Source organism: Cricetulus griseus, chromosome 8 (genome assembly GCF_003668045.3).
Source record: "Cricetulus griseus strain 17A/GY chromosome 8, alternate assembly CriGri-PICRH-1.0, whole genome shotgun sequence".
Lineage (NCBI taxonomy): Eukaryota > Metazoa > Chordata > Mammalia > Rodentia > Cricetidae > Cricetulus > Cricetulus griseus.
In genome coordinates, this window is record NC_048601.1 from 64304729 (window position 1) to 64325244 (window position 20516).

The window sequence follows — 20516 nt, forward strand, 5'->3', positions numbered from 1 at the left end:
GAGCATTCCTATCTGTTACTTCATATTTATTCTCTCTCTCTCTCTCTCTCTCTCTCTCTCTCTCTCTCTCTCTCTCTCTCTCTCTCTGGTCTTTTGAGACAGGGTTTCTCTCCCTGGCTGTCCTGGAACTCATTTTGTAGACCAGGCTGGCCTTGAACTCACAGAGATCCACCTGCCTCTGCCTCCTGAGTGCTGAGGTTAAAGGCATGTGCCACCATGTCCAGCTTATTCTTTTGTGAAAAACTAGGATTTATTTATTTATTTCATATATATGTCTGTATGTATGCCTTTATGCCAGAAGAGGACATGAGATCCCACTATAGACAGCTGTGAGCCTGACTATGTGGTTGCTGGTTGTTGAGCAGCCAGCTTTCTTAACTGATAAGCCATCTCTCCAGCCAGATAGTTGTTTTTTTACTTCTGCTTACTATATGCTTAATAAACTCATTCATTCAAAACTGAAAATACAGGTATCTTAGAGCATTCTCTGGATAGAACAGAAGAGAACTCAAGGCTTTGTGCAGGCTAGGCAAGCATTCTACCAACTGAGCTCTATCCCCAAGTCTCTAACTTTGATTTCTTTGTTATTAGATAATATTGCCCATCACAACTTTTCCGGACACTTGAATTTCATGAAAATAACTACTTGTCATGGACGGTGTCTCTCACCTGTGATCTTAGCACTTGGAAGGCTGAAACAGGAGGGTCACGATGTATTTAAGGATAATCCAGGCTACACAGTGAGTTCCAAGACGGCCTGGACAACAGACTGAAATGTTGATTCAAAAATTAAGAACAAAACAAAACAAGAGGCTGGAGAAGTGGCTCAGTGGTCCAGAGTACTGGTTGGAGTTTGGTTCCCAGCATCCGTGTCAGGCAGTCATAACCACTTGAAACTCTAGCTCCAGGGGATCCCTCTTCTGGCCTCTAGGGGCACCTACACACATGTGCACAGCACATACACACAAATACACACATACATAAATAAAATCTTAAAAACAAAAAAGCTGGGTGGGGGTGAGGGGAGGGAGAGGGAGAAGGGATTGATAAGTGAAACAAGCTTGTTCCTAATTTGAACTAATAAAAAAACATGGAGGCAAGAAAAAATATAATAAAATTAATTTACTATTCAAAAAATACAAAGAGTTTTGATGTAAAAAAAAAAAAGCAAAATAAAAAACAGGAAAACACACACAGCTCCAAATGACTAAAATCTCAATTTACAATCACCCTTCTTGGCTTCCCTTTGCCACAAAATCCTCTGAAAACCGAGTCTACATTTACTGTCTCAAATCTATTCCTCCCACTCTACTCCCTTTTAAATTTAATCCAAGTCAAGGCTCTTTGCCTCTAATATCTGCTGAAAATGTCCTAATTACAGTTCCCAGTGACGATCCAGCAATCCTTATGTCTTATGAACCAGAACCACCTGACCCCAGGCCAAGGCCAACACTACATCCTCCTTCATGTGACTTCTGGGATGCTTCTGTCTCCTGGGCTACTGTCTTCCTCCCCCTCATCTCTGTCACTCATGATTATAAGGGACCTCCTTAGACGGCTCTTCTCCTTGCAGCTGGTAAGATCCCTGTGAGCTGGCATATGCCACTGTGCTGCTCAAAGCTTTGCAGTTATTCCTGATGCACCACAGGGACAAACCTGGCATCCACCATGTGACTGACAAGGTCTACTATATCGGGTCTGCTTCCTTGGTGGCTTCTTCTCCCATGGTGTGCTGTGTTCCTTCTACTCACTCCCAGCATGCTCCCTTTCTTGTGACCTTTGCTTCTGCTATACCCAATGCCTGGAAAACCAGGCACCCTAGGCACAGGCTTGGCTAACATGACTCTAGTCCTTCCAGACTCCGTTCATCTCCTGAGAGTTGAACACTGTGTCCCTACCTTACCCACCCTTTTCCTCACCTTCTAATGAATTCTGGAATTAATTTAGTATATTATTGTGTCATCCTGCTGGAAGGATCATAGTCTGCTTTGTTCTCTAACACATCCCAAGCATCATGAAAACTAGTGGGGGTGGGTGGGAATGTGGAAGTCATCTTTGTTCTTCGTTCACTGAATGCATTAACCAATTTCTAGCCCTGTGAATTTGGGTAGACAAATGGGAGGAAGCAGGCTACCTATGTTTTCTTTTGGAGTGAATACTACCTTTCACTACATGGGAAAATGATCAGACCTATCCTAATGGGCAAGAGGTAATAAGGGGTGACCGAAGCCATCACTGGGCTGATGGTTAAGACCAAGGGTCACCCCCAAACTAACCCTGTGCCTTCAGAGTTGAAAAAAACTCCCAACACTGGAAGCAGCAACTCCTCTGTGCGCCTAATGCATATGTTCAAGGACCACAGGATATTCCCTGTGGGCCAGCTATAGTCACGATGGTTAGTGCTGACAAGTGGCCAGTGTCTGGAGTCATCTGGGGTATGGGCCATTGGGCATGCTAACACAGATGACCTTGATTATGTTGTTGACATGGAGATACAAGTCTTAATTGTGGGCAGGGGATCTGAGTTCATATGAAACGGACAAAGTGAGCTGTACACTTAGTATTCTTGCAGTTATTGCTGTTACTTGACTGTGGTGCAATGTGACCAGCTGCCTCCTGAAGCTCCTGCTGCTGTGACTCCCTGGCATTGCCGAACTATAACACCAAACTGTGAGCAAAAACAAACCCTTCCTTAGGAGGCAGAGGCAGGCAGATCTCTGTGAATTCCAGACCAGTCTGCTCTACAGCACACGCTCCAGGACAGCCAGGGCTACACAGAGAAACCCTATCTTGAAAAACCAACCAACCAACCAAACAAACAAACAAACAAGCAAACAAACAAATCAACCAACCCCTTTCTTCCTCAGTAGTTCTTGCCAGAGTATTTTAACACAGCGACAGAAAAGAAGTGAAAACAAGTCTTCATGATTTCCAGCAGATGAGGAAATCAGGGCTCCAAGTAGCTGAGGGATTTGCCGAAGACCTACAGCTAATGAATGGTGGAGCTCAGATTCCAAGGCATTGGGCAGAGGAGCCATTCCTGGTTTGTCTCCACCACCCTGACACTGAACTATGCAGTCCCGGCTCCTTGGGTCCTCATTCCACAGCCTTCCCCTCTATCTTCCCACCAGAATCCTACCTGGATATGGTGATGAGACAGGCGGAAGATCTCCTGGGCCATCAGCAAAGTCTTTGAGTCCATTACCAGATACAGCAGGTGCAGGAGGGCAAGAAAGCCTGCCCCCCTCAGGTCTGTAGCTGGATTTGCTCCTGTGGCAGAAACCAGGTGTGACAGTAAGCAAGGATGGAGGATGCCTGGATCCCTGGATCTCTCACAACACTGCTGGAAAACTGTACTGACAATGGCCCTGCTGGGCTAGAAGAGGATGAGAGGCACAGCCCACTTCTAGACTCACCTCTGATGGGCCGTATGGAACCAAACAAGCCCATCCTTCAGCACTTGGGACTGCTCTGGGGGCAGTCTTTGTTCCTACTGCTTTCTGTACTCATTTCCCCATACAGCTACCACCATGCTCCTCACAAAGACAGGGGCTGGGGTGTAGCTTAGCCCCTACATACACTGCCTACCATACACAAGGCCCTGGGTACCATCTCCAGCAGAGTATAAACTGGACATGTTTGTCAACATGCCTGTCATCCCAACACTTGGTAGGTAAAAGCAGGAGGATGAGACATTCAAGGTCATCCTTGTCTATATAGCAAGTTCAAGGCCAGCAGAGAGACCATCTCTGGAAGGGAAAAAGAGGAAGAAAGACTCAAGCTGACTTACGCCTGCTCTTCCTCCTCTATCTCCAGCATGCTATGACACAATGAGAAAGCCCTCAACAGACACCGAGGAGATTTTGTAACTGTGCTCTTTGACTTCACAGCCCTCAGAGTCAAAAAAACTTCTAATTTCTATACATTACCCAGCCTTAAAGATTTTGTGATAGCAACAGAAAACAGACTAAGAGCAGATCCAAAAGGCCCCAGAAAAGCTGGCTCTCTCTAGCCAAAGGGATAGGAGAAGGGCAGCTAGTAAGACACATCCAATTGAGATATATGGAGACATGTGCCCCACGCTTCATCCTCTTCCTCAGCAAAGGCCCAGTGAGGGCCCAGGGCCCAGGGCCCAGAGTTCTTCCCTTGTCTGACTGAAACTTTTGCTGGATTAGAGAAAGCCAGGTGTGAAGCTTGGCATTTACCCTGTAAGGAGGGCCCCTGTCCCCTGCCCCCATCCCTTCAGTGGAGAGGACACAGGAGAACAGTAACGGAGTCCTGCTATTGCTCCCAGCTAATGGTATTTGTATTTGTGGAAGCTGAATGCAATATTTGGCCTTTCACCCAGTGCGTGATGAACAGCACCTGAGATGAGGCAGATGCTCTAAGTACTGGAGAGATCAGAAAGCAGTTCTGGTGACCGGGACAATCCCCGGTCCAAAGACGCCCACACTAAACCTCAGAATGTAGGAACTCGCTACCCAGCAAAGGAGATGAAGATGCAGGCAAAGTGGCTGTCAGCAGAGAGGGGAGTGGCTTGGGGTATCTGGGGGGGCTCAGTGCACATGAGAGGGGTCCATGAAAGCAGAAGGAGGTGGAAACACAGCTAGAGAAAGAGGTGAGGAGCAAGCTCAGGGATGCTGCTTCTGCCTGTGACGATAGAGGTCTGCAGGAAGTTTCTAGAAGCTCAAAGGTTAACGAAACGGATTTTCTCTCAGGTCCCCCACAGCCTTGAAGTCAGCCCTGTCGGCCTCCTGGTTTTCTCACTGAGTCTTGTCAGACTGGGCCACAGAACTAGAAGATAACAGCTTGTTCTAAGTCACTCTCTTCATGGCTGAGACAGGGTCTCGTGGAGTCCAGGCTGGCCGCCAGCCTGCTATGTAATGTAGCTGAGCATGACCTTAAATTCGGACCCACGGTCCACTTCTCCAGTGCTGCAAGTGTACTGTGCCAAATTCATTTTCTTTCATTTTTTGTCTTTTTTTTTTTTTTCTTTTTTGAGACAGGATTTCTCTGTGTAGTCCTAGCTGTCCTGGAACTCACTCTGTAGACCAGGCTGGCCTCAAACTCATAGAGATCCTCCTGTCTCTGCTTCCTGAGCACTGAGACTAAAGGCATGTGCCACCACCACCCTGAGAAACTATGTCATTTTATAGGGTTCTGGGGATTGAACATTCTAATAACTGAACTACACATCTTTTGGCCAGTGGAAATCTGTTATTGCAACTACAGAAAACTATGGCAGCCCTGGTTAGCCTGGAACTCTGTGTAGAACTCAAGCTCACAGAGATCTGCCTGCTTATGGCTCCTGGGTGCTGGGATTAAAGGTGTGTACCGCCCTGCAATATAGTTTCTTATTCTTTACAGATGTCATGATAGGATAGTAGGGAAAATGGTATAGTGCTGAGGACACAGCTCAAGGGATAGACCACTCATCTGGCATGTAAAAAAGCCCTGGGCTGGATGTCCAGCACTGTATAGAGTGGGCATGGTGGGACCACCAGCTAGGAGGGGGAAGCAGGAGGACCAAAGCTATGGCCTGAGAATGAGAGTCTCCTAGGCTATATGAGACCCTGTCTCAAAAAAAAAAAAGCATAATCCAAAAGCAAGTGAAATCATTGTTTCAATTTAAAATAGCTCTATTCATTTAAAAAGAGAAAAGAACACAAGCAAAGCAGACTCAAATGACATCACTCTGTATATTCCATCTCACACCACGAAAGTGCTGCCTAACAGATGGCAGAGCTCCAAGTGACATGTGCTCTGTTGCTGGTGGCCATGTCAGATGAGCAGCAGGTGACAGTTGAGGTTCAGGAATTCAGCCCACCGGGAAGCAAGACAGTGATGGGTGAATCTCAGATAGACCAGGTCCCAAGACCTTCGGCTCCAGAGTGTCTCTTGCTACTGCTGTGCCTTTACATGTTTGCTGCTGCCATTTTTCTCTGGCATCAGCAAAGGTGTGAATGGCTGTGGGAGGATCCACACTGCCTTTAATGCAGTGTGATTATCTCATGGAAATATCACATTCTGCTGAGCAGTTTTACCTGTGGATTATTATGAAGTTGATTTCCTCCTAAGCTGTACTATTTAACTGGAGTAATGATTTTATACAATCTCTTCCTCTCAACCATGCTTGGCACACTCCTGTGTGCTGCCCCCAGGGCCCCTGACTCTTCTGTACCCTCCTAGATGTTCCTCCTCACTCAAGACGGTCTCTCCCTCTGGACTCTGGAATCAATCAATCAGACAAGGAAAGCAAGACAGGCACTTTTCTCTCACCCTGGAAGCCCAGGTCTTCCCAGTGGTCTCCATGAAGGGCACAGTCGAACTTGGAGCCAGTCAGCTTCTTGTAGATGGTCTGGAGCACTCGGCCATGCATCGGGTCTTGGCTGTCCAGGCCACCTGCCCCAAAACACACATACATTTTCTGCTAGGTTGTCCCCAGGGAGAAACTAGTGCTTCCCAGAGAATGGGAAACTGGACTATGTTTGAGCCATGATACCATCGGTTGTCATGGAAATCCAAATAGGCAAGAGCCTCAGCGTGTGCCCTGGGGCTGCCCCTAGCACTCACACTGAGCAATGGTGAGGACTAAGTCTCTTTCTTCCCGAAGGCCCTGGTGCAGCTTGGGCGGCCCGAACAGGCAATGCCGGAGGGCGGCGAGCCCGGTTCTTCGAATAGTTGGCTGGATTCTTTTCTGGGGAGAAAAAGCACAGAGAATCTACTAAAAATTTTATCAAGCACGGACTGTTCTGGCAGCTAGTGTTTGGGCCAGGAAAAGGAGTCAGAAGGCATAAGGGAGGCAGCAGTAAGTTGCAGAGACAGGCGCTTCCAGCTCCCAGATTCTGTGCAAGGGTCCTTAGATGTAGACATTTGCAGTCAATTCTCTGCATTTGGTCTCTTGGACTTTTCCAGGAATCTCAGGTATGGTCAGGCAAAAGGCAGACTAGTATCCTCAGCAAGGCTGTGTCTGCCCTTCACATAGCAATCTGATTCTCTGAGGACATGAATTCCAAAATTCAGCTCCTTCCCCACTTCCATGATGCTAGGGTCACTGGGCATTCATGAGTTAGATGTCCCTTCTAAACTACATCATGCTGGCTCCCAAGTCAGGGCCACCACTGCCTGCCTTACAAAGTTCTGGGTTTTGGCATCTTCTGGCCTTCTATATCAGTGTCTGTCTCTTTAGCTTCTCTCATGATCCAGGCTTTAAGGTGAATACCCCAAACCACGTTCTGCTAAATTAACTACTGGTCACTCAAGACATCCCTCAAAACCCTCAGTGTGCTTATTCTCCTAATACTTGTAGGGGAAAAGGGCCAGCCAAAGAAACACACCCTGAGCAGAACCAAAGAAACATAGTTTGGCCCTGGAATCAGAGCCAGAGAAAGAAATACTTCCTGGCCCTAAAATTAGAGCCAAAGGCTAAAAAAGGACCAGTGAAAGAAACACACTTTGGCCCTGAAACCAAAGCCAAATCTGACCCTGAACCTGAGCAGAAAACCAACCAATCCCTGAGCACAAGATCTAGCCAATCTGAGCTCAGGGATTGAAATGTGGCCAATCCCCACCCTGGAAAAACTCCACCCCTAAGAAGCCCCATATAAACCCTGTGCCTGTTCAGCATATGGCTGTGGGCTGTCTCCTTCCACCCTGGCAGAGGCAGACACTCTCCTGGATTCTTTCCTCCCAATAAATTTCTTGAATGAGGTTTGGATGAGATCTTCCTTTGAGGAAATGAAGCAGAGGAGAGAAGTAACAACTTTTCCCTGGAGTCAGGAGCCAGAACAGATTCCCAGAGGAAACCTTCCCCTAGCAAAGCAGAGTTGTTACACTACACTCCGGGGGACTAAAGTCGAACTGTAACTTCACTGGGGAAGCCCTCCCATGCTGGAGCAGAGCTGATACCCTGGGGAAGCCTTTCCCTGGAGCAGGCTTCCTTTCCCTGCTTACTATGACCTCTGGTATTCCTGGGCTCCTGAATACCAGAATCCTTTTCCATTTCAGCTGTAAAATGCAGTATTCTGTGGCTCCTGAGTGCTAGAATTCCTTTCCATCAGAGCTGTTAACACTCAGTATTCTGTGGCTCCTGAGTACTAGAATACCTTTCCATCTGAGCCGCCGTAATGCTGACAATACTCTTTTTTCCCAATTCCACTTTATTATTACTGTGTGTGTACATGATGTGAATGAGGGGCATACTTGTCATGACTCATGTGTAGAGGTCAGTTCTCTCTTTCCACTTTCCCATGGGTTCTGGGGATCTAGCTCAGACCATGAGGCTTGCATGGCAAAAGCTTTACCCACCGAATCATCTTACTGCCCCATAAAACTATTTAGGTTTTCTTGGTTTTTCAAGACAGAGTTTCTCTGTGTAGCCCCGGCTGTCCTGGAACTCTCTCTGTAGACCAGGATGGCCTTGAACTCAGAGATCTGTTTGCCTCTCCCTTCTGAGTGCTGAGATTAGAGGTGTGCACCACCATTGCCTAGCTCCCACATAACTTTTTTGAGACAAGGTTTCTCTATGTAGCTCAGGCTGGCCTTGAACTTATGGTCTTCCCACATCAGTCCCCTGAGTGCTAGAGTTACAGATGAGTGCCATCATCCTTAGTATCCATACCTTAAAAAAAAATTAATCTATGTGTGAGTGTTTTGATCAAATGTATGTCTGTGCACCATGTGCATGCCCGGTGCCTGAGGTAGTCAGAAGAGGGTATTGAATCCCTGGCCCTGAAGTAATGGATGATCATATGTATAGGTTTTAGAATCAAACCTGAGTCCTCTGCAAAAATGAGTGCCCTTACCCGCTATCTCTCCAGCCCCCAACATCTTTCCTAAATTATATTGTGTGTGGTAGTACATGTGTATAACACCAATACTTGAGAGGCAGAGGAGCAGGGTTGCCTTGAGTTACCACCACCCCTGGCAACATAGTGAATACCAGTTCAGTCAGGGCTGCATAATAAGATTCCGTTTCAAAAATACACAAATTTAATTAAAATCCCAAACAGCTCCTGGGTCCTACAGGGAATTCTCCTTCATTTGCCATGAATCATTAGTACCCCTCTCCCTAGACAGTCTGTCTTGCCTCCCCAAGGAGCTACCTGGTCTTTGACTCCATACTTCCCATCTCTAAGAGGGAAACCCAGGAGATAGCTACACATGTTCTAAATCACAGGGCTGTAAGAGCTCCTCAGGCTCAATTCCACAAAGGCTAGCAGGGCCCTAAATGGTTTTCCGAGATGGCTCATGGGTTAATAAGAGCACTTGTTGTTCTTCTAAAAGTCCTGGGTTTGGTTCCCAGCACCGACATCGCATCAGGTGGCTCACAGCCATCCGTTCCGAGGACCTTAAGAGCCTCTGGCCACCATAGGGCACCTGTACACACATAACCCATCAATCAGTCGTGGGTTCTTAGCTTGGAGCACATGCTGTAACTGGCCGTAAGCATGAGGCAAACCTCTTGCCTCTGTCTTTCTAATGCTGGGATTACAGGTGTGAGCCACCAAACCTGGTCCTTTGGCTACCTGAGATCCAAGCTTTCTTAGGTGAGAAAAGATCAGTGCCCAGCAAGCTTAGGAAGCCGGAGCACCCTGGATGCCCATACTTCCCTACAGCCATACCTTGAAGGAGGAGAGGTCCAGGGTCTGGAAGTGCTGCAGGGCCTCGCTGAAGGAGATGAGCTGGCCAGGCTGCTGGGAGCTGACCCCAATCTCTAGGCAAACAAAGAAGACATCTGAGGATTTAGGGTAGTAGTTGTCCACTGATGGTCAGCTGGTTGTCACCTCTAAACCAAGCACTGGCTACCAACTTGTCACCAACAATACAGGTGGTGGCTGGTGCCACTTCACTGTGGCATTTCTCCTGAGCTTGGGTGAGACCCAGATCATCTCTACCCTTTTACAGCTCCATCTAAATCTGTCAGAAAAGGACTTGCGGTAATTCTCCCCAGCTTTCAGGGACTGCCAGCAGATGGCTTTCATGGGGCCCTCACTGCCTGACTCCATCCCTGTCCCCCTTCAGGGCCTAACCCTGACCAAGGCCTTCTTGTCTTCCCTCAGCACTGGGTGGAGGGTGGGCAGTCACGGTAGGCTTGCTGTGTGGTGTTCCTTCCCTACTTCATGCAGCGGGCTAACATTTCAGGATCTGTGGAAGAGACTACTCCATGTCACACAACTAAAATGAGACCATTCAAGGACTAAACTTCTAATCCCTGTCACAGCAGCAATGGCCGTGCATGTGGGTTCTGCTGGGAGTTGCGCTGCACAGAGCCATTTCCACACTTACCTGGGTCTGGATGGATGGTGTCCACCACATCCCATTCTTCCTGGGCTCTGAGCACCTCCGAGTTTACAACTGCAACAGCGAGAAAAAGAGTCTCTGTGAGATCTGGCTTTGTGAAGCTGCTCTCACACAGCCCTTCCCTCACAGCTGTCCTTCTGATCAAATGGCCTTTAGGAGGTGGCAAGGATTAGATCATGTTATCATGCCTGAATCCTGGTGGCTTCATTAGAGACCAGGAAGAGAAAAGGAAGTGCTTAGACATTGCAGAGCCAGAGAAAAAGGGTATGGGGAGCACCATGCCCACAGGGGTCCCCAGGGAGACCTCAGCACAGGAGCAAAGGGCAATGGAAAACCGTGTAGTCCAAGGAAAGCTGAAGGAACAATGTTAAAAGTCAGGTTTCTGGGCTTGGGATGAGGCTCATTTGGTAGAGTGCTTGCCTAACATTTGCATGCATAAAGCCCTTGGTTCAATCCCTACTACTGCTTACACCACGCACAGTGAAAGGTAGTTGACAATACAGGAGACCCTGTCTTTTAAATACTAATAAAAAATTTTTTAAAAAGGCTATTTTGCCGGTGGTGGTGGTGCACGTCTTTAGTCCCAGCACTCGGGAGGCAGAGGCAGGCAGATCTCTGTGAGTTTGAGGTCAACCTGGTCTACGGGGTAAGTTCCAGGACAACCAGGACTACACAGAGAAACCCCATCTCCAAAAAACAAAAACCTAACCAAACCAACCAAACAAAAAGACTGAAAAGAATACTAAACAAGCCATTGCTCAGTCTGCCACAGAGTCAAAGCTTTTAGTTTATCATGGGTATTCATGACTTTCAGTCACCTTATACAAACAGGTATGTTGCTTGGGTGTATCTTTTGTCATCTCTGGAAGACTTCATTTTGACTTTTATGAAAATTACAATTAAAAAAATGCCAGGCATGGTGTTACACATCTTTAATTCCAGCACTTGGGAGGTGGAGGCAGAGGCAGGGGCAGATCTCTGTGAGTTTGAGGCCAGCACGGTCTATTTAGACTCTGTCACAAAATAAAACAGGAAGGACAGGAACTAGAAGAGACACTGTGTATGTAATCTCTCTTTTGTCATGTGGTACCCTGCACCAATTTGGGACTCCAACATCAGGTAGGACACCAGATATAGCCCCTTCTGAACTTCAATGAACCTCAGGTTGTCTGTTTTTTTGTTTTGTTTTGTTTTGTTTTTTTAGGTAGGGTCTTATGTAGCCCTGTGTGGTCTTGAACTCACACTCTAGCAAAGAATAACCTTAAACTTCTAACTTTTCTACCTCTACTTCCCAAGTGCTGGAGACACAGGCATTTGCCACCATGCCTGCTTAAACCCCTATTCCATATAAAATTAACCAGCCTCTGGTACTTTGTTGTAGTAACGAAAGATGGATTGACAGAAAAGACTTTTGGATTAAATAAGATACTACCAAATGCTAGTGAAAACCAAGTAGAAAGTGGCTGGAAGAGGAGAGGGCTCATTGCGGCTTTCTAGTTGTATATTTTTGGCCAAATTACTTAATCATCTGCAAGTCCTTAGGGATTGTTGTAAGCATGAGGCAATTCTCCAGCTTCTTATATGGGGATGCAGCCTAGGAGGAAGAGTTTAACAAGTGCTTGCTATGGCCTTGGGCCAGCAAGGGGAAACAGATTCAGGGTCCTAAGAAATAGATTGCTAGGAAATTCCATCTTGCTACTTCTAGCCTTGGGGTAGCTGACACTGAGACTCAGGTGACTTAGCTACATAACGTCCACAGAACTTGGTCTTGCTTGAATAAGAAAACAAAGTTCAGCCTTTAGCATGCAAGACTATGGGACATAAAAATGAGGGATAAAGTAGCCGAACAAAGAGACGAATGAGGAGTTGGGGATTTGGCTCAGAGCATCTGTCTAGCAAGCAAAAGGCCATGGTTTTGGTCCTCAGCTCCCCCTCCAAGAGAGGAAAGGCTGGAGAGATGACTTAGTAGTTTAGGCACTTGATGCTCTCCGGTACACTAGGGAGGCAGAGGGATCACAGCAAGTTTAAGGCCAACCTGATCTACAGAGTGAGCTCTAGGACAGAAAGGCTACTTAAAACCTTGTCTCAGAAAACAAAACCAAGCAAGGAGTGTGGAACACGGGGAAAGTAATAGGACTGAACACTGCCTTCCCACCTTCAACTCTGGCCTCCAAGCATCTATCAATAACTGATCTATCTCTTACCCTTGCTCCCTCACCTACAGGCAATTTGACCACAACTATGAGTCAGAGGCAGAAGAAACTTTGGCCAGAGGGTGAGGGAATTAGTTATTACAACAGTTATGCAACAGAAGGTTCAAGGTCTCAGCTAGCCTTATCCAGCTAGTGCCTAAAATCTGGAGAGAGATGGCCAAACCATGTATGCACTGCCCCTGCCTTCCTGGAACCAGGCCAACCCTCTTGGTTCTGAAGATGATCCTGACATAGGAACCACAGGAGAGAGAGAGAGAGAGAGAGAGAGAGAGAGAGAGAGAGAGAGAGAGAGAGAGAGAGAGAGTGTGTGTGTGTGTAAAGCAAATATCTCTAGGATAACTCATGCAGCTCACATTTTTCTTTTAGTATTTGACTCCTTTATTTTGCCTTTCCCATTTATCCATCAACTAAATAGTGCTGATTTAGTCATCCTGTAAATGGAAATTAGCCAAGAGCATTACTTTTTTGGGGGTAGGGTGTATCTAGAAAGGGGTTCTCTATGTAACAGCCCTAGCTGTCCTGGAACTTGCTTTGTAGACTAGCTGGCCTCAAACTCACAGAGCTCTGCCTGCTTCCGTTTCCTGAGTGTTGGCATTAAAGGCATGCACCACCACAGCCCAGCCCTGTACTGACTCATTTTCAGACTGTCCTTAAGGATGAGAGATGTTTACATCTCCACTGTTGGATCTGTGAGATGGTTCGATGCCTCCAAGGCTGGTAACCTGAGTTCATTCCTGGGATCTGAACAGTGGAAGAAAGGGACTGACTCCAGCAAGTCATCTCTGGCCTACACCTCCCTCCAACAAATAAATGTAATTAAAATTTTTCACTGTAAACAGACATTACATGACTTGCCCAGAAGCACACAGCAAACCACCAACAGACAAACTGGCTCCTAACCCAGCGTTGCTTCTAATTTTTGTTGGGGAATGATACATACAAAATTCTGAAGGAGTAGGAGCAAGGGTGATCCAGACAATGGAAAGTGGCTCGTAGGTGGCTCTGATCTGGGTCCCATCCAAACCCTAAGGGCCCTCGGAATCCTTACCACCTAGCTGCCATCCATTGGTTTCTGTGGTCAGGGCCTGGAAAATGCCGTGGTTCTTCAGCTCTGAGATCTATAGGGGCAGGCGACCTTTAGAGTGAGGGTAGATTCCTTGTCTCCCCCCACACAGCTCTTCCCACCCACTATATATGAAATATATTGGAAATTAAAGACTGGAAAAATATAGTCTGCTCTGATGGACTGATTAAAAGTGTGTGTGTGTGTGTGTGTGTGTGTGTGTGTGTGTGTGTGTGTGTGTGTGTGTGCGCGTGAGAGAGTGCACTCATGTAGACCAGAGGTCAACCTTGGGTGTTGTTTCTCAGACTTCCACTTTGCTTTTTTGCAACAGGGTTGGTCTCTCACTGGTACCTGGGGCTCCCCATTTGGCTAGACTAGCTGCCCAGTGAACCCCAAGATCCTCCTGCCTCTGCTTCCACAGCACTAGGATTACAAACACATGCCACCATGCCTGGCCTTTTCTGTACATCCTAGGGATAAAAGCCAGGTCCTCGTGTGGGGCAAGGCAACCACTTTACTGACTATTTCCTCAATCCTAATTGTGTGTGCACACTCACTCATGTGAGCTCATGCTGGGGACTGAACTCAGAGCCTAGCGTATAGGAAGTACTCATTCTACACTGAATTTATAACCCGGGTTCTAAATTCAATCTTGTTTTTGTTCAAGACAGAGCATAGCTATGTAGTACAGGCAGGCCTTGAACTCTTGTCTTCCTGCCTCAGACTCTCAAATGCTGGGACTGACAGTCCTGTACCACCTCTGCCAGCCTAAAAGTTATTCTTAAAGTAGAGCTCCTGGAAAACTTTGTGAAGTTACAGTTTGTTAATATGCGGGACAAGTGAATGTCCTTGCTGAATGATAAACAAACACAAATGCACACAACTCCTTTGGGACTGTGGTGTGCCTCTGGCATCCCTAGCGCACCCTATGCTCATCCTCTGGGTGCTATGATCTTGTCAGATAGGCAGTGTGTGACAGGTGTGTGCTTTGCCCTACGGAAGCTCCTGGAGTTTATGCCCTGCTGTGTCCCCAGCACACAAAGGCAGAAAGGGCACTGAAGAGTGAGTGATACATACAGGCATTCCTCTGAAAGCCATGAGTGTACTGTTGTCCTTGTACAATGAAGAATGTCCTGCAGAGACACTTTCCACCTGTAAGACAGACAGACAGACAGACCAGGGTCAACTTCCTGCAGTAATCTCCCACAGACCATAGTTTAAATTTCTCAACTTTTCCTAGAATCACCAAGAAATGAACTTCATAGAAATCAGGTACAACACTATAAAGTCAAACCACTGGGCGTGGTGGTGAACTTGGGAGGTAGAGGCGGAGGATCGATGATGGGGGATGCCCTGCATGCTGTGAATAAGATTTCTCTTATTGGTTGACAAATAAATGCTGATTGTCCAGTAGCCAGGAAGGAAATAGAGGTGGGGCTACCCAACTAGGAGAATTCTGGGAAGAGAAAGGCAGAGAGAAGCCTCCAGGCAGATGCCATGTAGCTACCAGGAAGCTAGGACGCCAGGCATTCTCCAGTAAGCCAAAACCACATGGAGACACACAGATGAATAGAAATGGGTTAATGATTAAGCTTGGCATGTAGCCCTGTGCATGTAGAACTGTAGGTACCTCATTGTGTAGCATGATCATGGCTAGGGGACCCACCATAAGAGAAAGCAGGGGGGATAAAGGGTAGAAAAGTGAAGAGAAAACTATAAAAGGATTCCTGTTATATACTTTGTGTAGCGGGGCGTCGGTGGCGCATGCCTTTAATCCCAGCACTCAGGAGGAAGAGGCAGGTGGATCTCTGTGAGTTCAAGGCCAGCCTGGTCTTCACTCGCTTCTATCAGAGCGAGTGCCAAGATAGGCTCCAAAGCTACACAGAGAAACCCTGTCTCCAAAAACCAAAAAAAAAAAAAAAAAAAAAGAAAAGAAAAGAAAAAAAATCACTTTATGTATATATGTATGCTTGTATATGTTTGTATGGGGGAGCATGTGTACCACTGCCTGCATGTGCAGGTCAAAGGACAATTTGTAGGAGCTGGGTCTCTCCCACCATGTGAGTCTGGGGAACTGAACTCCTGTCATTAGGCTTGGCAGCATTTTTACTGCTGAGCCATTTCACCAGCCCCTAAGAAATCTTATGTTGGTTTCTCTACTGTTACAAGTCTTGGAACCTATGACAGTGAAGTTCATTTAGGTACTTTGCCCAGCCCTTTCCCTCAGCAAACCTTTCCCCTAAAAGTGTTTAAAAAAATAAAACAGCTAAGTAGTGGTGGTACATGCCTTTAGTCCCAGCACTTGGAGGCAGAGCAGTTGGATCTCTGAATTTGAGGCCAGCCTGTCTACATAGTGAGTTTCGGAATAGCCTGGGCGACACAGAGAAACCCTGACTTAAACAAACAAACAAACGAACAAACAACAAACAACAACACAAAACAACAACAAAAGAAGCAAAACCAAATGTCAGCAACAAAGCCTTTGCACAACTGTTTCCTGCTCACATCACAAGCACAGATTAGGGGCCAATTCTCCTAACATGTTGGGAAAAAAAACTATAAACCAGTAAATTAAAAACAAAACAAAAAGCACTCAGTTTTCTCAAGAGGTGTGTCCCCTGAAAGGTTGAGTGCCAGAGCGGCTCCCCCCACATCCACAAACACCTGAGCAGAACAAATTGGGCTTGTGGTATTTTTTTTGTTTTGTTTTGTTTTAATTTAAGGAGAGGTCATGAATTTAGGAGGGGTTGGGGTGGCTCTGGGAAGAAACAGGGGCAGAATTAGGGGCAAATATGATCAAATGCATGTACTATAAACATGTACGTAATTCTTGAAGAATTAATAAAATAAAACTTAAAACACACACAGAGATTTTTGTCTCAAACCAACCACTCAATCATTTCCACAAACCAACCAAACGAAACAAGCAGAGAGTGGTAGTACAGCCTTGCAATCCCAGCCACACAGGAGGGAGGTGGAGACAGGAGGATGCTGATTTGGAGACTAGCCTAGGCTACAAAGCAAGACTGGCGTGCACACATGCACACGCACGCACACCACATATCACAACACTGAATTCAGTAGAAAACTGGTGATTTACTCAAAAGGAGATGTCACTTTATATAATTTGAAGTGTGGGTGTCTGTAGGTGCATGTGTGACCGTGAGAAACCACCCTAGTCTCTATCCTCACTTCCCACCTGGCTCTGAGGCAGGGTCTCTTATCCCCTGTGGAGCACCAGGCTAGCAGGGCCCTTAAGGGAATTCCACCTCCCATCTCACCATGGGGATTACAGGCACAGGCACCACACCTGTTTCCTGGGTACTGGGGACACAAATTCACGTCCTCATGTTGCACAGTAGGCACTTCACCACTGGGTCATCTCCCTGGCTCAAAAGCACATTGTCATTATTTTTGTGTGTGTTTTTCCATGTATGAGAGTCTGCCATATGTGCTCAAGGAGGCCAGGAGAGGGATGAGATCCTTGGGTTACAAGCCCTCTGACATGGGTACTGGGAGCTGCACCCAGGTCCTCTGGAAGAGCAGCAAGTACTCTTAAAAGCTGAGTGGTCTCTCTAGGCCCAAGCATTAAAAAAAAAAAAAAAAAAAAAAAAAAAAAAAAAAAAAAAAAAAAAAAAAAAAAAACCATAGATGTAAAGACTATTCTTGGTTGTCCACTTGACTACATCTAGAATTAACTAAAATCTAAGGTGCTGGATACACCTGTGTAGCACAAATAATAAAAAACCAAGAGACAGTTATTCGGATTCAAGCTGAAGATCAGAGAAGCAAAGCAGCCAGCCACCACAGAGTTCTCACCTCTACCAAGGCTCAGACTGAAGGGGTGATTCTCAGATTGCATCTCCAGACGGCACTGCTCCTTACCAAATCTCAGACTGCAAAGCTAGCCACAGCCATAGAAGACATGCAGTAGTGGCAAACACCTTTAATCCCAAGACTCAGGGGACAGAGGCAGATGGATCTCTGTGAGTTCAAGGCCACCCTGGGCTACATGAGAGTAAATCAGTCTAAAAGAGAAACAGAGCTCATGCCTTAAATCCCAGCACTAGAGGGAATATAAGCAGCTCTGTGCAGTCTCAGGAGCAGCCTGAGATTTGGTGAGGAGCAATGCCGGAGCAATGCCGTCTGGAGATGCAATCTGAGGTTTGGTGGATCACCCCTTCAGTCTGAGCCTTGGTAGAGGTGAGAGCTCTCTGGTGTCTGGCTGCTTTGCTACTCTGATCTTCAAGCAAGCTTTATTAGATCATAAACAATGTATCGCCACACACCTGTGAGAGATTTTTCTTGACTGGATGATCTGAAGTAGGAGAACCCCCCTGAAATCTGGCCCACACTTGCAGCTGGCAGCCTATAAAAAGGACACAAAGAAGGAAGCTTTGGCCTTGCCTGTTGGCCCTGGCTCTCCCTGGCAAGTCTATCCTTCACTGGCATTAGAGCCTACTTTCTCAGGATTCTGGTGTAGACTGAAGACCAGCTGAGACATCTACCTAGCCTCATGGACTAAACAACTACTGGACTCTTAGTGTTTCTGTTAGACCAGCAAGCCTGTAAACCACTCTAATGGATACACACACACATACACACACCCCCACACACACCCCACTTCTGTCCTCTAGAAAACCCTGACTAATACATATGAACTATTCTGAGATACTGTTTCAGTAGTTAGGTTACCAAAGGTCAAAAAAATGTTGATAATTTTTTTTTCTAGTGGGTCAAGGGTTACAACTCACCAGATGCAGGCGTGTCTAACCTTTTAACCTTGCAACAGACACTGTCATCTATAAAATTCACACTCAAGAACCACACAATTGAGTTACAAAAAAGATAAAATGCAAAAAAGATATTCAAATGCTGTAAATGTCTTCTTAAAGAATGTAGGGTTGTCGGGTGGTGGTGGCACACACCTTTGATACCAGCACTTGGGGGGGGGGCAGGCATATCTCTGTGAGTTTTAAGGCCAGCATGGTCTACAGAGTGAGTTCTAGGACAGTTATGGCTATTACACTGAGAAACCCTGTCTCAAAAAAACAAAACAAGAATGTAGGGTCTTTTGTTGGACTGCACTCATGTCTACTCCTGGCACTGGGGCAGATACCAGCACCAGAGAGTAAGTGCTCTTACTTACTCTTGACTGTAATTTGGAGGCAAGGGCTCATGTATTCCAAGCTATCTCAGAAGTTGCTTTGGAGGATGATCTTGAACTTCTGGTTCTCCTGCCTCCACCTCCCAAGTTTTTGGGACTAAAAGCATTACAGGTATATATCCCCACAACCCAGGTATCGTCATGCATTAGGGACAAGCACACTATGGACTGAGTGACATCCTTGTCCAAATTTACAGGTTTTTCACAACCCAAGTCCCACTGAAGTCTAGTAGCTTATTTAACAGATAAACATTTCCTCTTGATGTGTTTACATTCTTGTTCACTGTAGCACTATTTATAAAAGTTAAAAAAAATATTAAACATTGTCTAATGGTGGATTTAAAAACTTAAAGATTTATCCAGGTGGTGGTGGTTCACGCCTTTAATCCTAGCACTCAGGATGCAGAGGAAGGTGAATCTGTGAGTTGGAGGCCTGTCTAGTCTACACAGTGAGTTCTGGGACAGCTGAGGCTACCCATGTATAGACACTGCACATCCTCCTGAGAGCATATTTCCCACGTGGCCTATGGAACTTTGCTTTCCTTTACTTTGGGTTTAAAAGAGACTCCTCTCTTTGCTTTATAGTTATTTTTCATCACCATTGTTTGCTTTGAGTTGTTGTTTCATTATGTAGCTCTGGCTGGCTTTAGAATATGTGTCGATCCTTCTGCCTCTGCCTCCTCTTGAGTGCTAGGTGACAGATGTGTACCACTATGGCCAGTAAGGTAGGGGAATTTCAGTGAAGACCCACCTCACTGAAGTCTACCAATTTTTTCATTTGCTTACCATTCCTTCCTTCCCTTCTCTTTCCCATTGTTTAAAAAAAATACATGCTGGGAAGTGGTGACATACACTTTTAATCCCAGCACTTGGGAGACAGAGGCAGGTAGATCTCTATGAGTTTGAGGCCAGCCTGGTCTATAGAGTGAGTTCTGAGGCTACCTAGAGAACCCTTTCTTGAAAAAAAAAATTTAATTAAGACTTATTTGGTATGTATGAGCATATGAGTGTTCTGCCTACATGTATGTTTGTTCATGCCAAACATCCCTGGTACCTGCAGAGACCAGAAGGTATCGGGTCCCCTGGAACTGGAACTACGGATGTTTACAACCCATCAGGTAATGCAGGCACTGAATCTGGCACCTCTGCAAGAGCAGCATGTGCTCTTAACCACTGAGCCTTCTCTCCAGCCCCTTATTCTATTTTGAGACAGGATCTGACCACACTACCCTAGCTGGTAACATATTAAATAGACCAGGCTGGCCTACAACTCACAATGATCCATCCACCTATCTCTTGTCTCCCAAGTGCTGGGACTAAAGGGGTGGCCACCACACTCAGTTCTATTTTGATTTTAAAATTAAGTGTGTACATCTGTGCCAGTGTGTCATGTGTGTGCAGAGGCCTGTAGAGGCCAGAAAGGAAACTGATCCCCTGGAGCTCTAGTTATAGGTGCCTCTGAGCCACCTGACATGGGTCCTCCACAAGAGTAGCTAGTGTTGTTACCCACTGAGCCATCTCTCTAGCCCCCTTCTTAAGTCTTGATGCCTTTGCATGCAACCCAAATTTTTCCGGCAAAAGGTTCACTTCATTCTTCTCTGTCTACACTTCAGCCCCCTTCCGGATACTTCCCTTTGGAAGAACAGTCTGTCCTCTTTTGAGAATGAGGAAACCTCCCTGGAGAGCTCAGCAAGTGCTTTGTCTGTATTCCGGCCTCTGAATCTCATTTCTGGCCAGCAAGACAGAGCAGTCGGTCCAGAATGTAGGCTAG

General features: G+C 46.3%; 1 protein-coding gene across 4 annotated transcripts in view; it reads right to left on the minus strand.

Annotated features, from left to right (window-relative positions):
- Positions 1-20516, minus strand: part of Elmod3 (ELMO domain containing 3) — a 34278-nt gene that overhangs the window by 9419 nt on the left and 4343 nt on the right. The window contains exons 4-12 of one of the 4 annotated variants that reach the window (XM_027429467.2): positions 17868-17947; positions 14656-14730; positions 13564-13633; positions 10288-10356; positions 9624-9715; positions 6574-6697; positions 6280-6402; positions 3140-3270; positions 1108-2989 (exon numbers count right to left, since the gene is read on the minus strand). In XM_027429467.2, the coding sequence (XP_027285268.1) occupies positions 2844-2989; positions 3140-3270; positions 6280-6402; positions 6574-6697; positions 9624-9715; positions 10288-10356; positions 13564-13633; positions 14656-14730; positions 17868-17947 (910 nt within the window). In that variant the 3' untranslated portion in view covers positions 1108-2843. Of the gene's footprint in view, positions 1-1107; positions 2990-3139; positions 3271-6279; positions 6403-6573; positions 6698-9623; positions 9716-10287; positions 10357-13563; positions 13634-14655; positions 14731-17867; positions 17948-20516 lie in introns of those variants that run through there. The other 3 variants (XM_027429466.2, XM_027429465.2, XM_035448609.1) reach the window with 3 other exon arrangements.